Consider the following 17,698-nt stretch of genomic DNA (forward strand, 5'->3'; position numbering starts at 1 on the left):
AAAAATTTAGAGGGATATGGACCAAATGCATGCAAGTGGCACTCGTGTAGATGGGGCATCTTGGTTGGCATTGTTAGGCGAAAGGGCCTGTTTCTGTGCTGTATGTCTCCATATGATATTACATTGCATAATACCGTAACAGACCCCGACGAAAGATGAAGTGTTGTTTCTCAAGTCTGTGTTGGGTCCTGTTATAATATTACAGGAGGCCACAGACAGACCACTCAGAGTAGACGTAAATTGGAGAAATAAAGTGGTCGACCACTGTAGGTTCAGGGTCACTCTTGTGAACTAAACGTAGGTGCTCTGCATTCGGTTTTCCAGTGTAGAAGAGACCATATTTTGAACATTGAATGCAATATATTAGATTGGAAGTGCAAGTGACACTGCTTCACCTGGAAAGACAATATTCTTGGAGGGTGGGGATGGAAGAGGCTAAAGTTGCATCTACTGTGGTGGAATGGGGATGTGTGACAAGATGGGGAGTAGTTGATAGAGCAGATCAGGGATTTGCAAACGGAATTGTCCATTCAAAATGCTAATAGGGGAGGGGAATAGGTGAATCGCAGTGGAATCTTGTTGGAGGTGGCAGGAATTGGCTGAAACGCTGAATGATGATCCCTTAAATGCAGGCGCAGACAGGATGGAAGCAGGGGGAGGGAACTTTATCCTTGCTTTGCCTAAGAGAAGGGGTGAGCGAAGAGGTGAAGGAATTGGTTGAGAAAGACTAAAGAGCTCTATCCACTATGGTGGAGGGGAATCGTTGGTTCAGCAAGAAGGAAGACATTTCAGAGGCTCATTTTGGGGGAAGTCTCATCATCAGAGCAAATGTGAGAGTTAGAAGAATGAAATGAAGTGCTTACCGGAAAAAGAACAGAAACAACTTGACCATACTCTAGACAGGAGTTGCAGATGCTGGTTTACAAACAAAAAGATACAAAGAGCTGGAGTAACTCTACTGGCCTGTCAGCATCTTTGGAGAACACATGGGTGGGAGACCTTTCAGGACCGAAGAAAGGGTGTCGACTAGAAACATTGACTATCCATGTTCTCCAGAGATGCTGCCTGCCCTGCTGAGATACTATAACACACCGTGTCCATTTTGACTATACACTCATTTGACAGCCTGACGAGGAGGGATCTTATAGAAACTTACAAAATTCTTAAGGGGTTGGACAGGCTAGATGCAGGAAGATTGTTCCCGATGTTGGGGAAGTCCAGAACAAGGGGTCACAGTTTAAGGATAAGGGGGAAGTCTTTTAGGACCGAGATGAGAAAGTTTTTTTTCACACAGAGAGTGGTGAATCTGTGGAATTCTCTGCCACAGAAGGTAGTTGAGGCCAGTTCATTGGCTATATTTAAGAGGGAGTTAGATGTGGCCCTTGAGGCTAAAGGGATCAGGGGGAATGGAGAGAAGGCAGGAATGGGATACTGAGTTGGATGATCAGCCATGATCATATTGAATGGCGGTGCAGGCTCGAAGGGCCGAATGGCCTACTCCTGCACCTATTTTCTATGTTTCTATCCGGTGGACCAACCATCTCCTCTTCTCCCAGGGCAGGGGGTTTCAATGCCATCCATGTACATCTGCCTGCCTGACTTAGGCACAGTCAGTCAGAGGTGCATTTTGTATTCCTGCACAAACCTTTTCTACATGGGGACAAGTTGGAAGGACTCTGTTGGGTGGGTCTGGCCTTCCTTGGGACAACTTGATCCCGCCCATCCCTCTCACAGAATCGATGAACTTCTAAGGTACAACAAAACAAACAGTGGAGAAGGAAGGCAACCGAGCAAAAGGACCAAAGTGGTCCTGGTCCTGGTCCTGTGGTCCTGGTCCTGTGGTCCTGGTCCTGTGGTCCTGGTCCTGTGGTCCTGGTCCTGTGGTCCTGGTCCTGTGGTCCTGGTCATGTGGTCCTGGTCCTGTGGTCCTGGTCCTGTGGTCCTGGTCCTGTGGTCCTGGTCCTGGGGTCCTGGTCCTGGTGTCCTGGTCCTGGTCCTGGTCCTGGTCCTGGTGTCCTGGTCCTGGTCCTGGTGTCCTGGTCCTGGTGTCCTGGTCCTGGTGTCCTGGTCCTGGTGTCCTGGTCCTGTGGTCCTGGTCCTGTGGTCCTGGTCCTGTGGTCCTGGTCCTGTGGTCCTGGTCCTGTGGTCCTGGTCCTGTGGTCCTGGTCCTGGGGTCCTGGTCCTGGTCCTGGTCCTGGTGTCCTGGTCCTGGTCCTGTCCTGGTGTCCTGGTCCTGGTCCTGTCCTGGTGTCCTGGTCCTGGTCCTGGTGTCCTGGTCCTGGTGTCCTGGTCCTGGGGTCCTGGTCCTGGTCCTGGTCCTGGTGTCCTGGTCCTGGTCCTGTCCTGGTGTCCTGGTCCTGGTCCTGGTGTCCTGGTCCTGGTGTCCTGGTCCTGGTGTCCTGGTCCTGGTCCTGGTGTCCTGGTCCTGGTGTCCTGGTCCTGGTGTCCTGGTCCTGGTGTCCTGGTCCTGGTGTCCTGGTCCTGGTGTCCTGTTCCTGGTGTCCTGTTCCTGGTGTCCTGGTCCTGGTGTCCTGGTCCTGGTCCTGGTCCTGGTCCTGGTCCTGGTCCTGGTCCTGGTCCTGGTCCTGGTCCTGGTCCTGGTCCTGGTCCTGGTCCCGCCCACAGTGACGGCCGTCAGAGGAAGGAAGGAAGCTCCGAAGCTCCCTCCCTCCCTCCCTCCCTGCCGACCGCCGGAAGTATTTATCCCCTTCGCTCCGAAAAAGCTGCAGTGAAATATTATTTGAAAGAGGGGGGAGGAAGAAGAAGAAGGCTGAAGATTAATAAAGCAGCGCGGAGTCAGGAGGTAAAGGGGAGGATGGGGGCTGCACTGCGCTGCGCTGCGCTGCGCTGCGTGACGGGGCTCGGGTGAGGCTGTGGGCGGCGGTGGGACGCTAGGCCCCGGCGGTGTGTGAGACGAAAAGGGTGGACATCCCCCCCTGCCCCCCCCCCCCCACTTGCCCAACCACCCCCCTGCCCCCCAACCCCTCCCCCCTTGCCCAACCACCCCCCTGCCCCCCAACCCCCCCTTGCCCAATCCCTGCCCCCCAACCCCTCCCCCCTTGCCCAACCCCCCCCCTGCCCAACCCCCCCCTTGCCCAACCCCCCCCTGCCCAACCCCCCCCTTGCCCAACCCCCCCTGCCCCCCCCCCCTTGCCCAACCCCCCCTGCCCCCCAACCCCTCCCCCCTTGCCCAACCCCCCCTTGCCCCCCAACCCCTCCCCCCTTGCCCAACCACCCCCCTGCCCCCCAACCCCCCCTTGCCCAATCCCTGCCCCCCAACCCCTCCCCCCTTGCCCAACCCCCCTGCCCAACCCCCCCTTGCCCAACCCCCCCTTGCCCAACCCCCCCCCCCCTGCCCAACCCCCCCCCCCCCCCCTGCCCAACCCCCCCCCTGCCCAACCCCTCCCCCCCCTGCCCAACCCCCCCTGGCCAACCCCCCCCTTGCCCAACCCCCCCTCCCCTTGCCCACCCCCCCCTGCCCAACCCCCCTTGCCCACCCCACCCCCTTGCCCACCCCCCCCTTGCCCAACCCTCCCCTTGCCCAACCCTCCCCCCCTCCCCCTTGCCCACCCCCCCCCTTGCCCAACCCTCCCCCCCTCCCCCTTGCCGAACCCCTGGCCTGGGACTGCCAGAGGCATCCTCGCCTGGCTGGGCTGGGCTGGGCCACTGGTGGCACTTGGGGTTGCACCCACCCTGTTACCATCGGGGAGGACATTCCAGCGTGTCAATCTTCAAAACGTTGCACCTCACCTGTCTGTCCCTGGAGGGGGTGGGTCACCTGTGTCTATCTACCTACCACCTGTGTCTATCTACCTACCACCTGTGTCTATCTACCTACCATTGACCAAAGCAGGCTTGTCCCCACTGATCCAAGTGGTGAAGAAAACTGAGGGTAGGGGAGTGGAGTTTAGCCCTCAGCTACAAATCATCCATTCTACATTTCCCTGATTAGCATCTGCTTTGATCTGGCGTGTTCAAACTTTACCCTTCCACATATCTTCGTCTTCTTCTCGCCCTAATTCTCATTCTGAAGAAGGGTCTTGACCCAAAACATCTCCCATTCCTTCTCTCCAGAGATGTTGCCTGACTCCCTGACTTACTCCAGCATTTTGTGTCCCTCTCCGGTGTAAATCAGCATCTTCAGTTCCTTCCAACATATTAGAGTCAAGCAAGGTTGTTTGCGGGAAGTGCTGGTTCTTATTATTAATGCTTGACTTCTTGTGGTTTCCAGGTGATGAAATGATTCATTAGACACCTCAAGTAACTCTCCTGGATCGACGGAAGGAGTGCATGGTTGCCAAGACCCAGGATGCCAGCAGGTAAAAATAGGAACAGCTCTACCGCTCTCCGATGTCACAGAGAAAACATTTCTCCACATCCATATCTTCTGTACTTCTCCATATCTTTTGTGAACCTTTATTGTGAATAGTAGGTGATTGGCCTGTGTTCAAGGCTTTAATACTCGGGCATTATTAAAACCAGATTTGCAGTTTACTATTTTACCTCATTGACTATTAATATTGTATGTATAGATGCAGTAAGGAATAACAATCCGTGTCAGTATTTTACAATATATTGCAGATTGTATCTGGTACTGTTGCTTTTAAAAGTAATGTCCGCTTACCATGTTTATAGTAAATTAACATTTTTTAAAGAGCTTAAAGTAATTTTGACATGTTTATAGTAATATATGTACAGTGGAGATATGAGGCTCCTATAATCTGGAGTAAAAGCTAAATTGCTGCAGGAGCTCAATGGGTCAGGCAAAACTATGGAAGTGGATGAATGATTGACCTTTTGGGTTGAGACCCTGCATCAAGATCCCAAATGTGAACCATCCATCTGCCCACACAGATGCCACTTGACCTGCTGAGTTCATGGAATATAGAATTGTATAACACAGCAACGGGCCCCTTCGGCCCATGTTAAACATGATGCCAAATTAAACTAATCACTTCATGATCCATATCTCTCCATTCCCTGCATATGTGCCAATCTAAAAGCCTCTTAAACACCATTCTTGTATCTGTTACTAGTGACACTGCATTCCAGGCATCGACACATGGGTGTTGATGGAAAACCTGGGTGGAAAACCTGGCCCATACATTTCCTTTAATCTTTCATCCTCTGGCCTTCAAGGCATGCCCTCTGGTATTTGACATTTCCACGCAGAGGAAAAACAGATTATGACTCTTAACTCTGTCTATACCTATTATTATTTAATAAACTTTTATCAGGTCTCCCCTCAGCCTCTGAAACTCTTGAAGAAAGCAATCCACATTTGCCTGACCTCGCCTTGTAGCTAACACCTCCTAATCCAGGCAGCATCCTGAAAAACCTATCGAAAGTCTCCACATTCTTTCTGTAATGGGACAACCAGAACTGCATGCAGTACTCCAAATGTGGCTTAATCGAAGTCCTATAAAGCTACAACGTGACTACATAACACCTATATGTAATATCCTGACCGATGAAGGCAACCATACCATATGCCTTCTTTACAACTCCATCTACTAGTCTTGCTACTTTTGTGGGAGCTGGGGACTGATGTCCCTCGGTACATTAATGTTGCTGAGAGTCCTGGTGTTAACTGTGTTGTTTTCCCTTGCATTTGACCTCCCAAAGTGCAGTAACTTGCATTTGCCCACATAAGCTCTATCTGGGTAGTGTGGTAGAGTAGCGAGATCTAGGAGCGCAAGAACATAGTTCCCTGAAAGTGGCATTGCAGGTACATAAGAAGGCTTTTGGCATGTTGGCCTTTCATCAATTAAGGAATTGAGTATAGAAGCTGAGACATTATTTTAATTTTGAAAATGGGTCTCGGCCCGAAATGTCACCCATTCCTTCTCTCCAGAGATGCTGCCTGTCCCGCTGAGTTACTCCAGCCTTTTGTGTGTCTCTTCAGTTTAAACCAGGGTCTGCAGTTCCTTCTTACACACGAGACATTATATTACCTTTGTATAAGATTTTGGTGAGGCCGCACTTGGAGCATTGTGTTCGCTTTTGTTCACCCTGCTTTGGAAAGATGCTATTAAGGTTGAAAGAGTGCAGAGATTTAGGAAGATGTTGCCAGACTTGAAGACATGAGCTACATGGAGAGGTTGGCAGGCTAGGACTTTATTCCTTGGAGTACAGGAGGCTAAGGAGTGATCTTGTAGAGGTGTATAAAATCATGAGGGGAATAGATAGGGTGAATGCATATCTTTTTCCTGGCGAGAAAGAATCAAGAACTGGAGGGCAGAGGTTTAAGGTGAATGGGGAAAGATTTAATAAGAAACTGAGTGGCAAGTTTTTCGCCCAAAGGGCAGTGGGTCTATGAAGTGATCTGCCAGCGGTAGTAGTTGAGGCAGGTACAATAACAAAATTTAAAGCACATTTGGACAGCTACATAGATAGGAAAGGTTTAGAGGGGTATGAGCCAAATGCAGTCCATGCAGTTCAGAAGAATGAGGGGGGGGGGGGGTCTCATTGAAACATACAGAACAGCGAAGGGCTTGGATAGAGTGGATGTGGAGATGATGTTTCCACTAGTGGGAGAGTTGAGGACCATAGATCATAGCCTCAGAATTAAAGGGCGTTCTTTTAGGAAGGAGATTAGGAGAAATTTCTATATTCAGAGGGTGGTGAATCTGTGGAATTCTTTGCCACAGTAGGCTGTGGAGGCCAAGTCAGATGATATTTTTAAGGCAGAGATAGATGGATTCCGGATTGGTACTGGTTTCAGAGGTTATGGGGAGAAAGCAGGAGAATGAGGTTAGGAGGGAGATAGATCAGCCATGATTGAATGGCGGTAGACTTGATTGGCCGAATGGCCTAATTCTACTCCTATCACTTGTAACTTATGACCAGTTAAATGGGACTAGCTTAGATGGGGCTGCTTGGGTCAGTTGGCCGAAGGGCCTGTTACTATGCTCTGTCTCTACGACTCAACATCAATATCTGTAACTGATCTATATTCTGCTGTATCTTTTGACAGCCTCTTCACAGTCTGCAACTCAACCAGTTTTTCCTAGCCACCCATCAACATTTTTGTCCAATTTTATCACAAACCATTTGTTTTTTGTTCAAGTATGCAGTGGTGTCAGAACTTTCTGTTGTTTGATACTTCAATGTTGTGTACATGCAATGCTAATATTGTGTATAAATTGTTCTCGGATGTAAAGTTACAAAAGTATTGTTGGTGTTCAACTGAATATTAGTCCATGATAAAAAAATAGCTTAACTGAGGATTGCCTGAACTATATAGGATGTATTACTAGATTTGTACAATCTCAGAGTGCAGAGGAATACTGTTGTCTTCTATCCAATAATGGGGAAAGTGGAGAATATGGTTGTGCCTCAGCAGTACAGAGATGTTTTGATCCTAATGGCACTGAACAACAGTGGCATTTGCCACGAATGATACCAGGCTAACAGTTGGGGGACAAAAAGGAGAATGCCTAAGCACTCAGTGTGCTCAGGCAGTGACCACGGAGAGAGATGCAGAGTCAGGATTTTCCTTTTCAATTTATTCTTTGCAAATGAAATAGACAAAAAAAATTTAAAATGGAGTAAAAGGTCATAAGTTTATGTCTTAGGAGCAGATGTCGGCAATTCGGCCCATCAAGTCTACTCCGCTATTCAATCATGGCTGATCTATCTGTCCCCTCAACTCCATTCCCCTGCCTTCTCTGCATAACTCTTGACACCTTTACTAACCAAGTATCTGTCAATCTCTGTCTTTAAAATACCCAAATGACTTGGCCTCCACGGCCATCTGTGGCAATGAATCCCACAGATTCACCGCCCTCTGACTAGAGAAATTCTTTCTTATCTGTCTAAAGGTACGTCCCTTTATTCTGAGGCTATGCCCTCTAGTTCTAGACTCTCGAGTGGAAGCATCTTCTCCACATTCACTATCGAGGTCTTTCAGTATTCGTTGTTCAATGAGATCCTCCCCTCATCCTTGTAAACTCCAGTGAAAATAGTGCCAGTGCCGTCAAACGCTCATCATACGTTAACTCAATCATCCTGCATCATTCTCACAACCTCCTCTGGACCCTCTCCAACGCCAGCACATCCTCATATTTGGGGCTCAAAACTGCTCACAATACTAATGTGGTCTGACCAGTGCCTTATAAAGCCTCAGCATTACATCCTGGTTGTCTTGCTTGTTCAACCTGCTTTTTCACACAAATAAAAAGGTCTATTCATTATTAAGCATGTTCTTTTAAAAACTGTGTTCTGCAGTCAGATTAAAATGAAGCAGAGTTCAGGAGCTTTGTTGTTACTTTGTCTCCGAAGCCTCAGAACTAAATCGTTTTATTTTGTCGTCCATATTAAATAACAATTTAACTCGTTTCACTTTAAATTGCTATGTTCAAAGTGATTCCTACCTGAAACTATGCTAAATGAAAGGGCTGTGCTTGAACTTGGAAGGTTAATTTTTTGGTATGCTGTAAATGTAAGCTGTCATGTCATTATTAGTTGCTATTCGTAGGAATGCTTGCCAGAATGATTTGAAATGGCATTTCTTCATTGCAAATGTTCAATTTGTTTCTTTGTTTGCATTTGTATTTTCCACTTGCTTTGTATAGTGATAATGGGTAGAGTAGTTTTTGATGGTTGTGACATATTCCTGTCGGGAGGAGTAAAACGCTGTTCAGTCACCTCTAATACATCTAAATGAGAATGCTTCTTTTGACAAATAAACATTTTGCTTTTAAATTGTTTTAAAAAAGCATTGTTTAATATTTTTGGGCAATTAAATGGGTGGCACGGTAGCTTAGCAGTATAGCTGCTGCCTTACAGTGCCAGAGACCCAGGTTCAATCCTGACCACGGGTGCTGTCTGTGCGTTGTACCATGACCTGCATGGGTTTTTTCCGGGATCTCTGGTTTCCTCCCACACTCCAAAGACGTACATGTTTGCAGGTTAATTGGCTAGGTAAATTTGTACAATGTCCCTACTGTGTGTAGGATAGTGTTAGTGTGCGGGGATCGCTGGTCGGCGTGGAATCAGTGGGCCAAAGGGCTTGTTTCCGCGCTGTGTCTCAAAACTAAACTAATTGTATTCTGCTATCAGGACTGAAGCTTCTAGCCAAAAGATGACCTTTGAAGTTCACCACATTCATTGTCTACAACATAGAAACATAGAAAATAGGTGCAGGAGGCGGCCATTCGGCCCTTCAAGCCATCTCCTTCATTGTGATCATGGCTGATCATCCACAATCAGTAACCCGTGCCTGCCTTCTCCCCATACCCCTTGATTCCGCTAGCCCCAAGAGCTATATCTAAATTCATCCAGTGAATTGGCCTCCACTGCCTTCTGTGGCAGAGAATTCCACAAATTCACAACTCTGGGTGAAAAAGTTTTTGATAATTTATAAAAGGACTACTGAACAAGCTAGATGCAGGAAAAATGTTCCCAAAGTTGCGGGAATCCAGAACCAGGGGCCACAGTATAAGAATAAAGGGGAGGCCATTTAAAACTGAGAGGAGAAAAAAACCTTTTCAACGGGGTGTCAAATCTTGTGTGCAGCACTTTCCTTTTCAGCAAGAGTTGCTGCCCGTATCTAAACTCTCATCAGATGCTGTTTATACATTGTGGCTGTGCTTGCTGACTGATCTGCATTGGCTCCTGATCGTCCTCATTTGCAAGATGTACAAGCCAACATAGTGAAGACTTGACATTTTCCTTCCTTGTTCACCTTGAGCATTGTGCTTTAATTTAAAGCACCTTCTATCTTCTGTGTCTGCAACCCTGCACATCCTTCTGAATGTTGGAACTACCTTGCATTATAATCTGCTTTAAACTCCTAGGACAACATGTTGCACCAAAACTTGAGGCAGTGGCAAAGGAGTCAAAAAAATTAGATGATAACAACAAGTTTTCTTAATTGGTTTCTTCATTTGTTTTCCATTTCCTGTTTCCAGTTTGTTTTGTGTATGTTATACAAACAACCCCCATGTTATTTCCTCGAAAATAGTCTATGCCACAATTTTCAGTAAGGCAAAACCTTGCTATCTGCGCATGCGTCAAAAATTGCGAGCTCAAAATTTTTGATTTATATTTGTTCACTAATTCTGTGAGCAAATTTTATTCCGTATGTCAAATTTTTTTGGGGCAACAATTTGTGAATTCTGTAAGGGCAAATTTATTTTCCTCGAATCGCTATAACACGAGGGTTGTCTCCACTGTTTACTGTGGAACTGCCAATCAACCTGGGCTATTCTCAGCAACTCGTTCTATTACAACCTTCATCTTTATGATACCTTTCATTAGAATTGCTGAGCTCTTATTTCTTTCAATTGGAGTCTCTCTTAGTGTCATCCAGGAGGCATAGTTGGCATCCATGAGGATACAGTATTGTTTTAATTCCTACATTTTCGCATCCGAGTGAAGCTCTTTCTTGACATTTTTCACCCATTCCTCACTATAATATTTGCTGATCTTTTTTTCTAATATTATGGGTTTAAATACTATAACAAGAGTCCCTTCACAAAAATACAGATTCAGCAATACCTGAACCCAGATACATATTCTCATTGGATCAAATTTGTGTTCAGCGTGTGGTAAGCAAAGCAATATATGACTGCAGTAAAAAGTAATTCTACTTTACCAAAACATTTCCAAATAATATTCAAAAACAACATTTATTAAGATAACGAAACCATTAAAAACACAGCATTGTGCATGTGCCAATAAACTATTTTCTAATTAATTGAAAATAAACCAATTGATACTCTTTTACTAATTTATCAATAACACAAAAACTGGTAATTATGGATTAATTTCTTAACAAATACAACTTAATGTGTTAATTCTTTAATGTGTTAATCATATACATTATTAACACAATTTATAAAACAGTTGGAAGTTTGGGTCCATGGTAAATTGCCTGCCAGCACTCGGGGTGCTTATCTATCTGCTATTTGCAAATAACTTTTGAGTGAATCCGCTGTGGGAATGCAGATCATAAAACCGCCGTAGCAAAGCCGTTTGTTGTCACTGTTATCACACGCAGTTTGCTTGCAGAGAAAAGAAATGGGAAGAACTATTGGGGAGAAAAGCTTTTATAGGTTTGATTGTTAACGAAGCCAAGCTGGCCTGCTCAGAGCACATCAATAACATTGAGAAATATTGAAAAACTATTTAAAAATGAAGTTATAAAATTTAACGTTAAAATGTTAGCAATAGCGTCAGATGAAGATTTAATAGAATTTTACTGAAGGTATTTGGTTAGCTGTGAAATTTATGCACACTGCAACAGCAGCACCTACCTTTAAACTATCCAAATCATGGCTGTGCAGATATATTCGAGCCATGTATTTTAGAGTGATTTGAGGATTCAAATGGAAGTGAAAGCATTGGTGTAAGTGAGTTAATCCAATGGATGCATTTAGTTACAATTATTACATGGGTGATTTTTGAGATAAATTTTGTTTAGTTTTTGGCATAAATTTCAATTTTTGAGAAGACAAATGCCATGTATTTTTTGCAAACATTTTGTAGCTACTTCAGAACAAAGAAACTACTTTACTAGTTGGTAGCTGTGACCTGTACTTGTACCATGAGGAACAATTTGATATTAAACTCCTCCATTTGAAATGTTATGTTTGGGAAAAGCTAACACAGGAGAAATCATGATGAGTTGTCTTTAGCCGTATAACGTACAATAACATTTTGACTAAAGGAGGAGATAAATTAATTTTCTTTCACATTTCATAAGCCTTAACAAAGTACAGATGGTATACACAAGCCATGTCCACTGGCTTTGGAGAGAAATGCATGTTATCATTCCAGTCAAGTGGACGATTTTATCTTGGATGTGTTGTAATAATACATACCGAAGGATATGAGTCAGTATAGTGGCAAATGGATTACTCTATATGAGCTATGAGACATAGCAAGTTAGAATTCAATTAAAAAATACTTTTTGAGTCTTTTGACATTGAATACCTCGATAATTGTCTTTGTACCCTATGGATCACAAATCTGATTTAAAGTTCAAATATCTGATAGGAATGAAAGAAGTGGGGTGCGAATAGTCAAAATCTTGGGGAAGAAATAGTGTCTAGGCCAGAATTATTGGTCTTTGTGTATTGGAAATAACATTGTGTCTTACTGTCAATAAGTACACCTAGGTCAGGTTGCTACTGTTGCAATTGCCTCTTTCACGCCCCTTCCTGGAGGTGTTGCCATTCTTAACTCTTCCTCATTCGATTATACCATTATTCTTCCGGATTTTTTTTGGAACCACTTCAGATTACAATATAATCTTGCACCATTCTTCTAACTGGAGACCTTTGAACTCATTTTAATCAGTCTTTATCTTGCACTGAATGTTGTACCCTTTATCCTCTGTGTGCACTGTGGACAGCTTGACTGGATAGCATGCAAACAAAAGCTTCATAATCTACCTTGGTATACGTGACAAAAATAAGCAAAACTAAAACAAAGCTATTTTGTACTTATTGTATTCTTCGTTACTGTAGGTATACCATTTACTCTGAGTTGCATGAGACAAGGAATTTAATTGCATCCTGGTGTATAAATCTAATGCATATCCTACTATGTAGGTATTCACAAGTAATCCAGATCACTTTTACTGCTGGTGTTTTTAACATAAATAATTTAAGTGGACCTTAAGATACCTGCGGTATCTTTGTTATGGTGTTGCTTCTATTTTGCTCCCACTTAAAATACTGCATTATAATAAAATAAATAAGTTAATTACCCAATACTTCTGTTTGGAGATGCAGCATGGAATTAGACCTGGTCCATTCTGATCATCGATCACCCATTCACTGTATGAATGTTCTACGTTATCCCACTTTCCCACTCCATACATACTAGTGGCAATTTACCGAGGCCAATTAACCCACAGACCTGCACGCCTTTTGGATGTGCGTGGAAACCGGAGAACCTGGAGGAAACCCACGCGGTTGCAGGGAGAATGTGCAAATTCCGCACAGACAACACCAGAGGTCAGGATCGAACCCGGGTCTCTGGCACTGTGAGGCAGCAGCTCTGCCAGCTGTGCCACTGTGCTGTCCAGAGCTGCAGCTTAATACTTTAACTTGAATAAACAAAACCATTCCTTATTATTCCACCAATATGTATCCTTTGTACACGATCATGCTTCAATACTCAATGATTTGTTTATCAGTTTCTCATCATATAAATTCAAAGTTATCTAGTTGAAGTTGTAAGTATTTTGTTGCCAATGGCTAATTTTTCTCTTCAAATACTGATTACAGATGTGAAATGACTTATCCTTCCGTTTTAAACTCCAGATTAGTGATACAAAATCTTATTATTATAGTGAGCAGATGTACAGTACATTGTTTTTTAAAAAAAGCTGTATTGACTATAATGATAGGGGTAGAATTTAGATCATGGAAACAACGTGATTTTTTTTAGATCAAATTTAAAATGTCTGTTGCTGTGTAGCTTTACTAAGTAAAGGTTGGGGTTCAAGCAGAATGTATTGTAACTGAAAACATAGCATTTGGTTATTCAGGATTTTAAAGAAAAAAGATTAGCAATTGTCTATCTGCTATGACCTCTGGTTAACTCAAATCACTTGATGTTCAATGAAGCATAGAAATGTAAACTGTGTAGGGAATCTCGGTTTGCCCTTCATTGTATTACACCATCTGTTTTAGTTTTCATCTGTAACTGGGACATTGAGACTTCAAAGGCTACAGAGACAGGTCACTAGATTAATTCTTAGGTTGAAATATTTGTAGTCTTGATAGGCAGAATGGGTTATGTGTCTTGAATTGTGGTTTAACATGCAGCTAGTGGCAATTTATTAATATTTATTGGATAGCATAAGGGCCAAATTACATTTATATCAAACTAGTAATTTCAACTGAGTAAATTGGCAGGGCCAAAGGTGAGGCATATAATGCTAAACTGGATTGCGTGTTCTATCCTCGGGTACTATCAAGTAGAAAACAGGTTAGTCACACGAACAGTTAATGTTGATTTCCTGTGCTACTACTTGTGGAATTGCCAAAGGGATTAAAACAAACAGCAGTTGATTTTCTGCCCTGATTGGCCTGGGTTTATTTTTGTTTTCCATGTTCACGAGGTAGAGTAATAGATGTGATGTAATGAAGTATAAGGTATAATAATAGCCTAGAGTAGCCCGAATGTGGCTGAAGGTGTTGATCACAGTTTTGCATGTTCACATATATGTAACTAGATGTCATAACCCGAGTCCTGAGAAACATTTTGAGATCCAAAATGTAACAATATCAAAAATAATGACTATTTAAATGGATGTTGGTATTTCAGAGCATGGACTAGATGCCACATTTTTAAAGTACCTTTGAAATCAAGAAGAGAAAGGAAGGAAAATGTAGACGCAAGGAACTGCAGGTGCCGAAATAAACAGCCTCCAAATCCAAAAAAGGATCTATGAAGAGTGGGATGTAGCCCCAGCTGCCCATAATCTCTATCAGTAAATTGGATCAGTGAATCAAGATTGACACTAAATGCTGGAGTAACTCAGCGGGGCAGGCAGCATTGCTGGAGAGAAGGAATGGATGACGTTTTGGGTCAAGACCCTTCTTCAAGTGTAATATATAGAATGTGACAGATGGTGAACTAATATGGAAGAATATGAGGTTATTCACTTTGCGAGTAAACAAAAACAGGTTGTGTATATAAATATGTAGGAAGGAACTGCAGATGCTGGTTTGAACGGAAGATAGACACAAAAAGCTGTGGTAACTCAGAAAAGGGATGGGTGACCTTTCTGGTTGAGACCCTTCTTCAGACCGTCTGAAGACGGGTCGACCCGAAACGTCACCCATTCCTTCTCTCCAGAGATGCTGTCTGTCCTGCTGAGTTCTCCAGCTTTCTGTGTCTATCTTCGACACCTTGTGTATATAAATGATGAGTGACTGAAAGGTGTTTGTGATCAAATGAAGTTGGGTATGTTTGTACAGGGATCACAATCTGAAAATGTCAGGGTTAAATAGATTATGTCAGCTAAAATGGAGTTGATAGCGAAATTAGTAGCAACGCATGTCAAACCTTGCTCAGGTAAACAACTAGGTGTGTTGGAAGAATGCTTAGGCTGACTTGGAGGGACAGGTGAATCATGAGACCACCTACGGGGTCATTAAGATAAACATTTGCCTTCCCAGAGACATTTGAGACTAGCTTGGCTATATGATATGACAAATAACTTGCGTTATTTTGGCACAAGGGGGATAGCTAGTTTTGAAACCCGTTCTTGTATTAGTGAGACTTGTTGCTTTATTAATAATTCTCCTGTATTTGCTTTAATAAATAAAGTTGCTCATACTCTTCAATATGCTCTTTCTCCATTTATTGATCTGAATTCCTGAAACCACTCCAAGAATGAGTGGGTTAACTTATGATGAGCTTTTGACGGCACTGGGCCTGTACTTGCTGGAGTTTAGAAGAATGAGGGGGAACCTCATTGAAATGTACCGAATAGTGAAAGGCTTGGATAGAGTGGATGTGGAGAGGATGTTTCCACAAGTGGGAGAGTCTAGGACTAGAGGTCATAGCCTCAGAATTAAAGGACGTTCCTTTAGGAAGATGAGAAGGAATTTCTTTAGTCAAGAGGGTGGTGAATCTGTGGAATTCTTTGCCACAGAAGGCTATGGAGGCCAAGTCAATGGATATTTTTAAGGCAGAGATAGATTCTTGATTAGTTCAGGTGTCAGGGGTTATGGGGAGAAGGCAGGATAATGGGGTTAGGAGGGAGAGTTAGATTCGCCATGATTGAATGGTGGAGTAGACTTGATGGGCTGAATGGCCTAATTCTGCTCCTATTACTTATGACCTTATGAACTTGCATTATATTTTATTACACAACCTAATATGCAGGTACAGCACGCGATCAGAAAGCAAACAGTATTACAAGAGGATTTGAGTATAATGGAGATAGCTGACTGCAATTGTACATGGAATTGGAAATGGAATATTATGCACTGGTCTGTTCTCCTACTTGGCAAGGATATACTATGAATGTTCACTAGATCGACTCCTCGGGTGTCAGTGTTAACCTATAAATGATGGTTTTATAGGGTCTGGGGCTATATCCGCAAGAGATCGTCTAATTGAAATTTACAGAATTTTTACAGGCCATGAGATGTGAATTTCATGTTTCCCTTGGGTATCTGAAAATAGGCGTAACTGTTTCAAAACAAGTGTTTGGTCATTCTGAACAAAAGTGAGAAGAATTGCTTCTTCCAGAGAGTAGTGAATATTTGTACTGATGCTAAATGTCAGGAAAGTGCAGTAATGAAAGTGAGGAAAAACTCTGAGAGGATATGTTTTCAATGAGCACATGGAAAATAAGTGAATCGGTGTGCGGTTGGTTTGGCTTTGGTCTTGGTTGGATAGTGGCTGCAAAGTAAGGTAAATTTTCCAGTAGAATATTATTTTTTATAGAACTACAATTGATCTCAATTCTAATAATTCAAATAATAAAGAACCAAAATACCATGTACCCTGAAAATCAGATATACAAACAGAAAATATTGAAAATATACAGCAAATCAGGCGGCATTGGTGGTGAGTGCACCAGTTCACTTTTCTACTGATTTCATTAGACGAACAAATAATCTTAGACTTGTATGATATGGAGTATAATACGATAAAACGACTGGTATTCAATACAAATACTCAGGTATATACTGCACGTATTAAAAGATTGGAGGTAGTGGGGGGAAAAAAACTTAAATCGAATTGAAAGAGGACATGGCTTAGGAGGCAAAATATATTTGAAGACATGGATCTTAAATTACTTAAGTGAATTAACAAAATGGTGCAAAAGGGGAAATGAGCGTTCACCATTTATCCTTTGACCAGCACTGCCAAAATTATAATTCTCTGCTCATACTGTATTATGCAACAGTAAATTAAATTGAAAAATAATTTTGTCATATTTTGCAATGTTGAAGTACTGGGACACCAAGATACAGTGTCAAATGTACAAGGTTTGAATAAACTTTTTTTTGAGAGAAAAGGATATTATGGTAAGAATTGAAATTGGGAGGCATAAATTGTGAAGATAATGAGAGTTGATATGCTAACTAAGCCAAAACAATTTAATAATGATGAAACCATGAATCTACAGATTATTTTTGAATTATATGTATAAGAAAATAACTGCAGATGCTGGTACAAATTGATTTATTCACAAAATGCTGGAGTAACTCAGCAGGTCAGGCAGCATCTCGGGAGAGAAGGAATGGGTGACGTTTCGGGTCGAGACCCTTCTTCAGACTTCTTATTTTTGAATTAGATGTACGGCTGTGTTTTATATGGAGACACACGAAACTGCAAATGCTGGTGTCTTGAGCAAAGCACAACGTGCTGGAGTAACTCATTAGGTCAGGCAACATCTGTGGAGAGAATGCACGGTTGACTTTTCACCTTGGAACCCTTCAGACTGAATTTTGGACAGGGTTTTTGACGAGTTGGAATTTTAAGACTAAAATGGGTTTTGAACTTGTAAAAGCTGTCCTAGGCCTCCTCCATTGTCAGTGAGGTCCAGCGCAAATTGGAGGAACAGCATTTCATATTTCGCTTGGGCAACTTAAGCCCCTGCGGTATGAACATTGACTTCTCTAACTTCAAGTAACCTTTGCTTTTCCTCTCTCCATTCCTCCCCTTACCAGTTCTCCGACCAGTCCTACTGTCTCCGACTATATTTTATCTCTGT

The 17,698-nt window shown here is 43.1% G+C and overlaps 1 protein-coding gene across 3 annotated transcripts in view; it reads left to right on the plus strand.

Annotated features, from left to right (window-relative positions):
- The first annotated feature begins 2,668 nt into the window (after nt 1-2,668).
- efr3a (EFR3 homolog A (S. cerevisiae)) overlaps nt 2,669-17,698 on the plus strand; it is a 97,775-nt gene continuing 82,745 nt past the window's right edge. For all 3 annotated transcript variants that reach the window (XM_078397323.1, XM_078397325.1, XM_078397326.1), the window contains exons 1-2: nt 2,669-2,803; nt 4,232-4,319. Coding sequence is in view for 1 of the 3 variants with exons in the window: in XM_078397326.1 (XP_078253452.1) it covers nt 4,310-4,319 (10 nt within the window). In the remaining 2 variants the exon portion in view is untranslated. The remainder of the gene's footprint in view (nt 2,804-4,231; nt 4,320-17,698) is intronic.

Source organism: Rhinoraja longicauda, chromosome 4, assembly GCF_053455715.1.
Source record: "Rhinoraja longicauda isolate Sanriku21f chromosome 4, sRhiLon1.1, whole genome shotgun sequence".
NCBI lineage: Eukaryota > Metazoa > Chordata > Chondrichthyes > Rajiformes > Arhynchobatidae > Rhinoraja > Rhinoraja longicauda.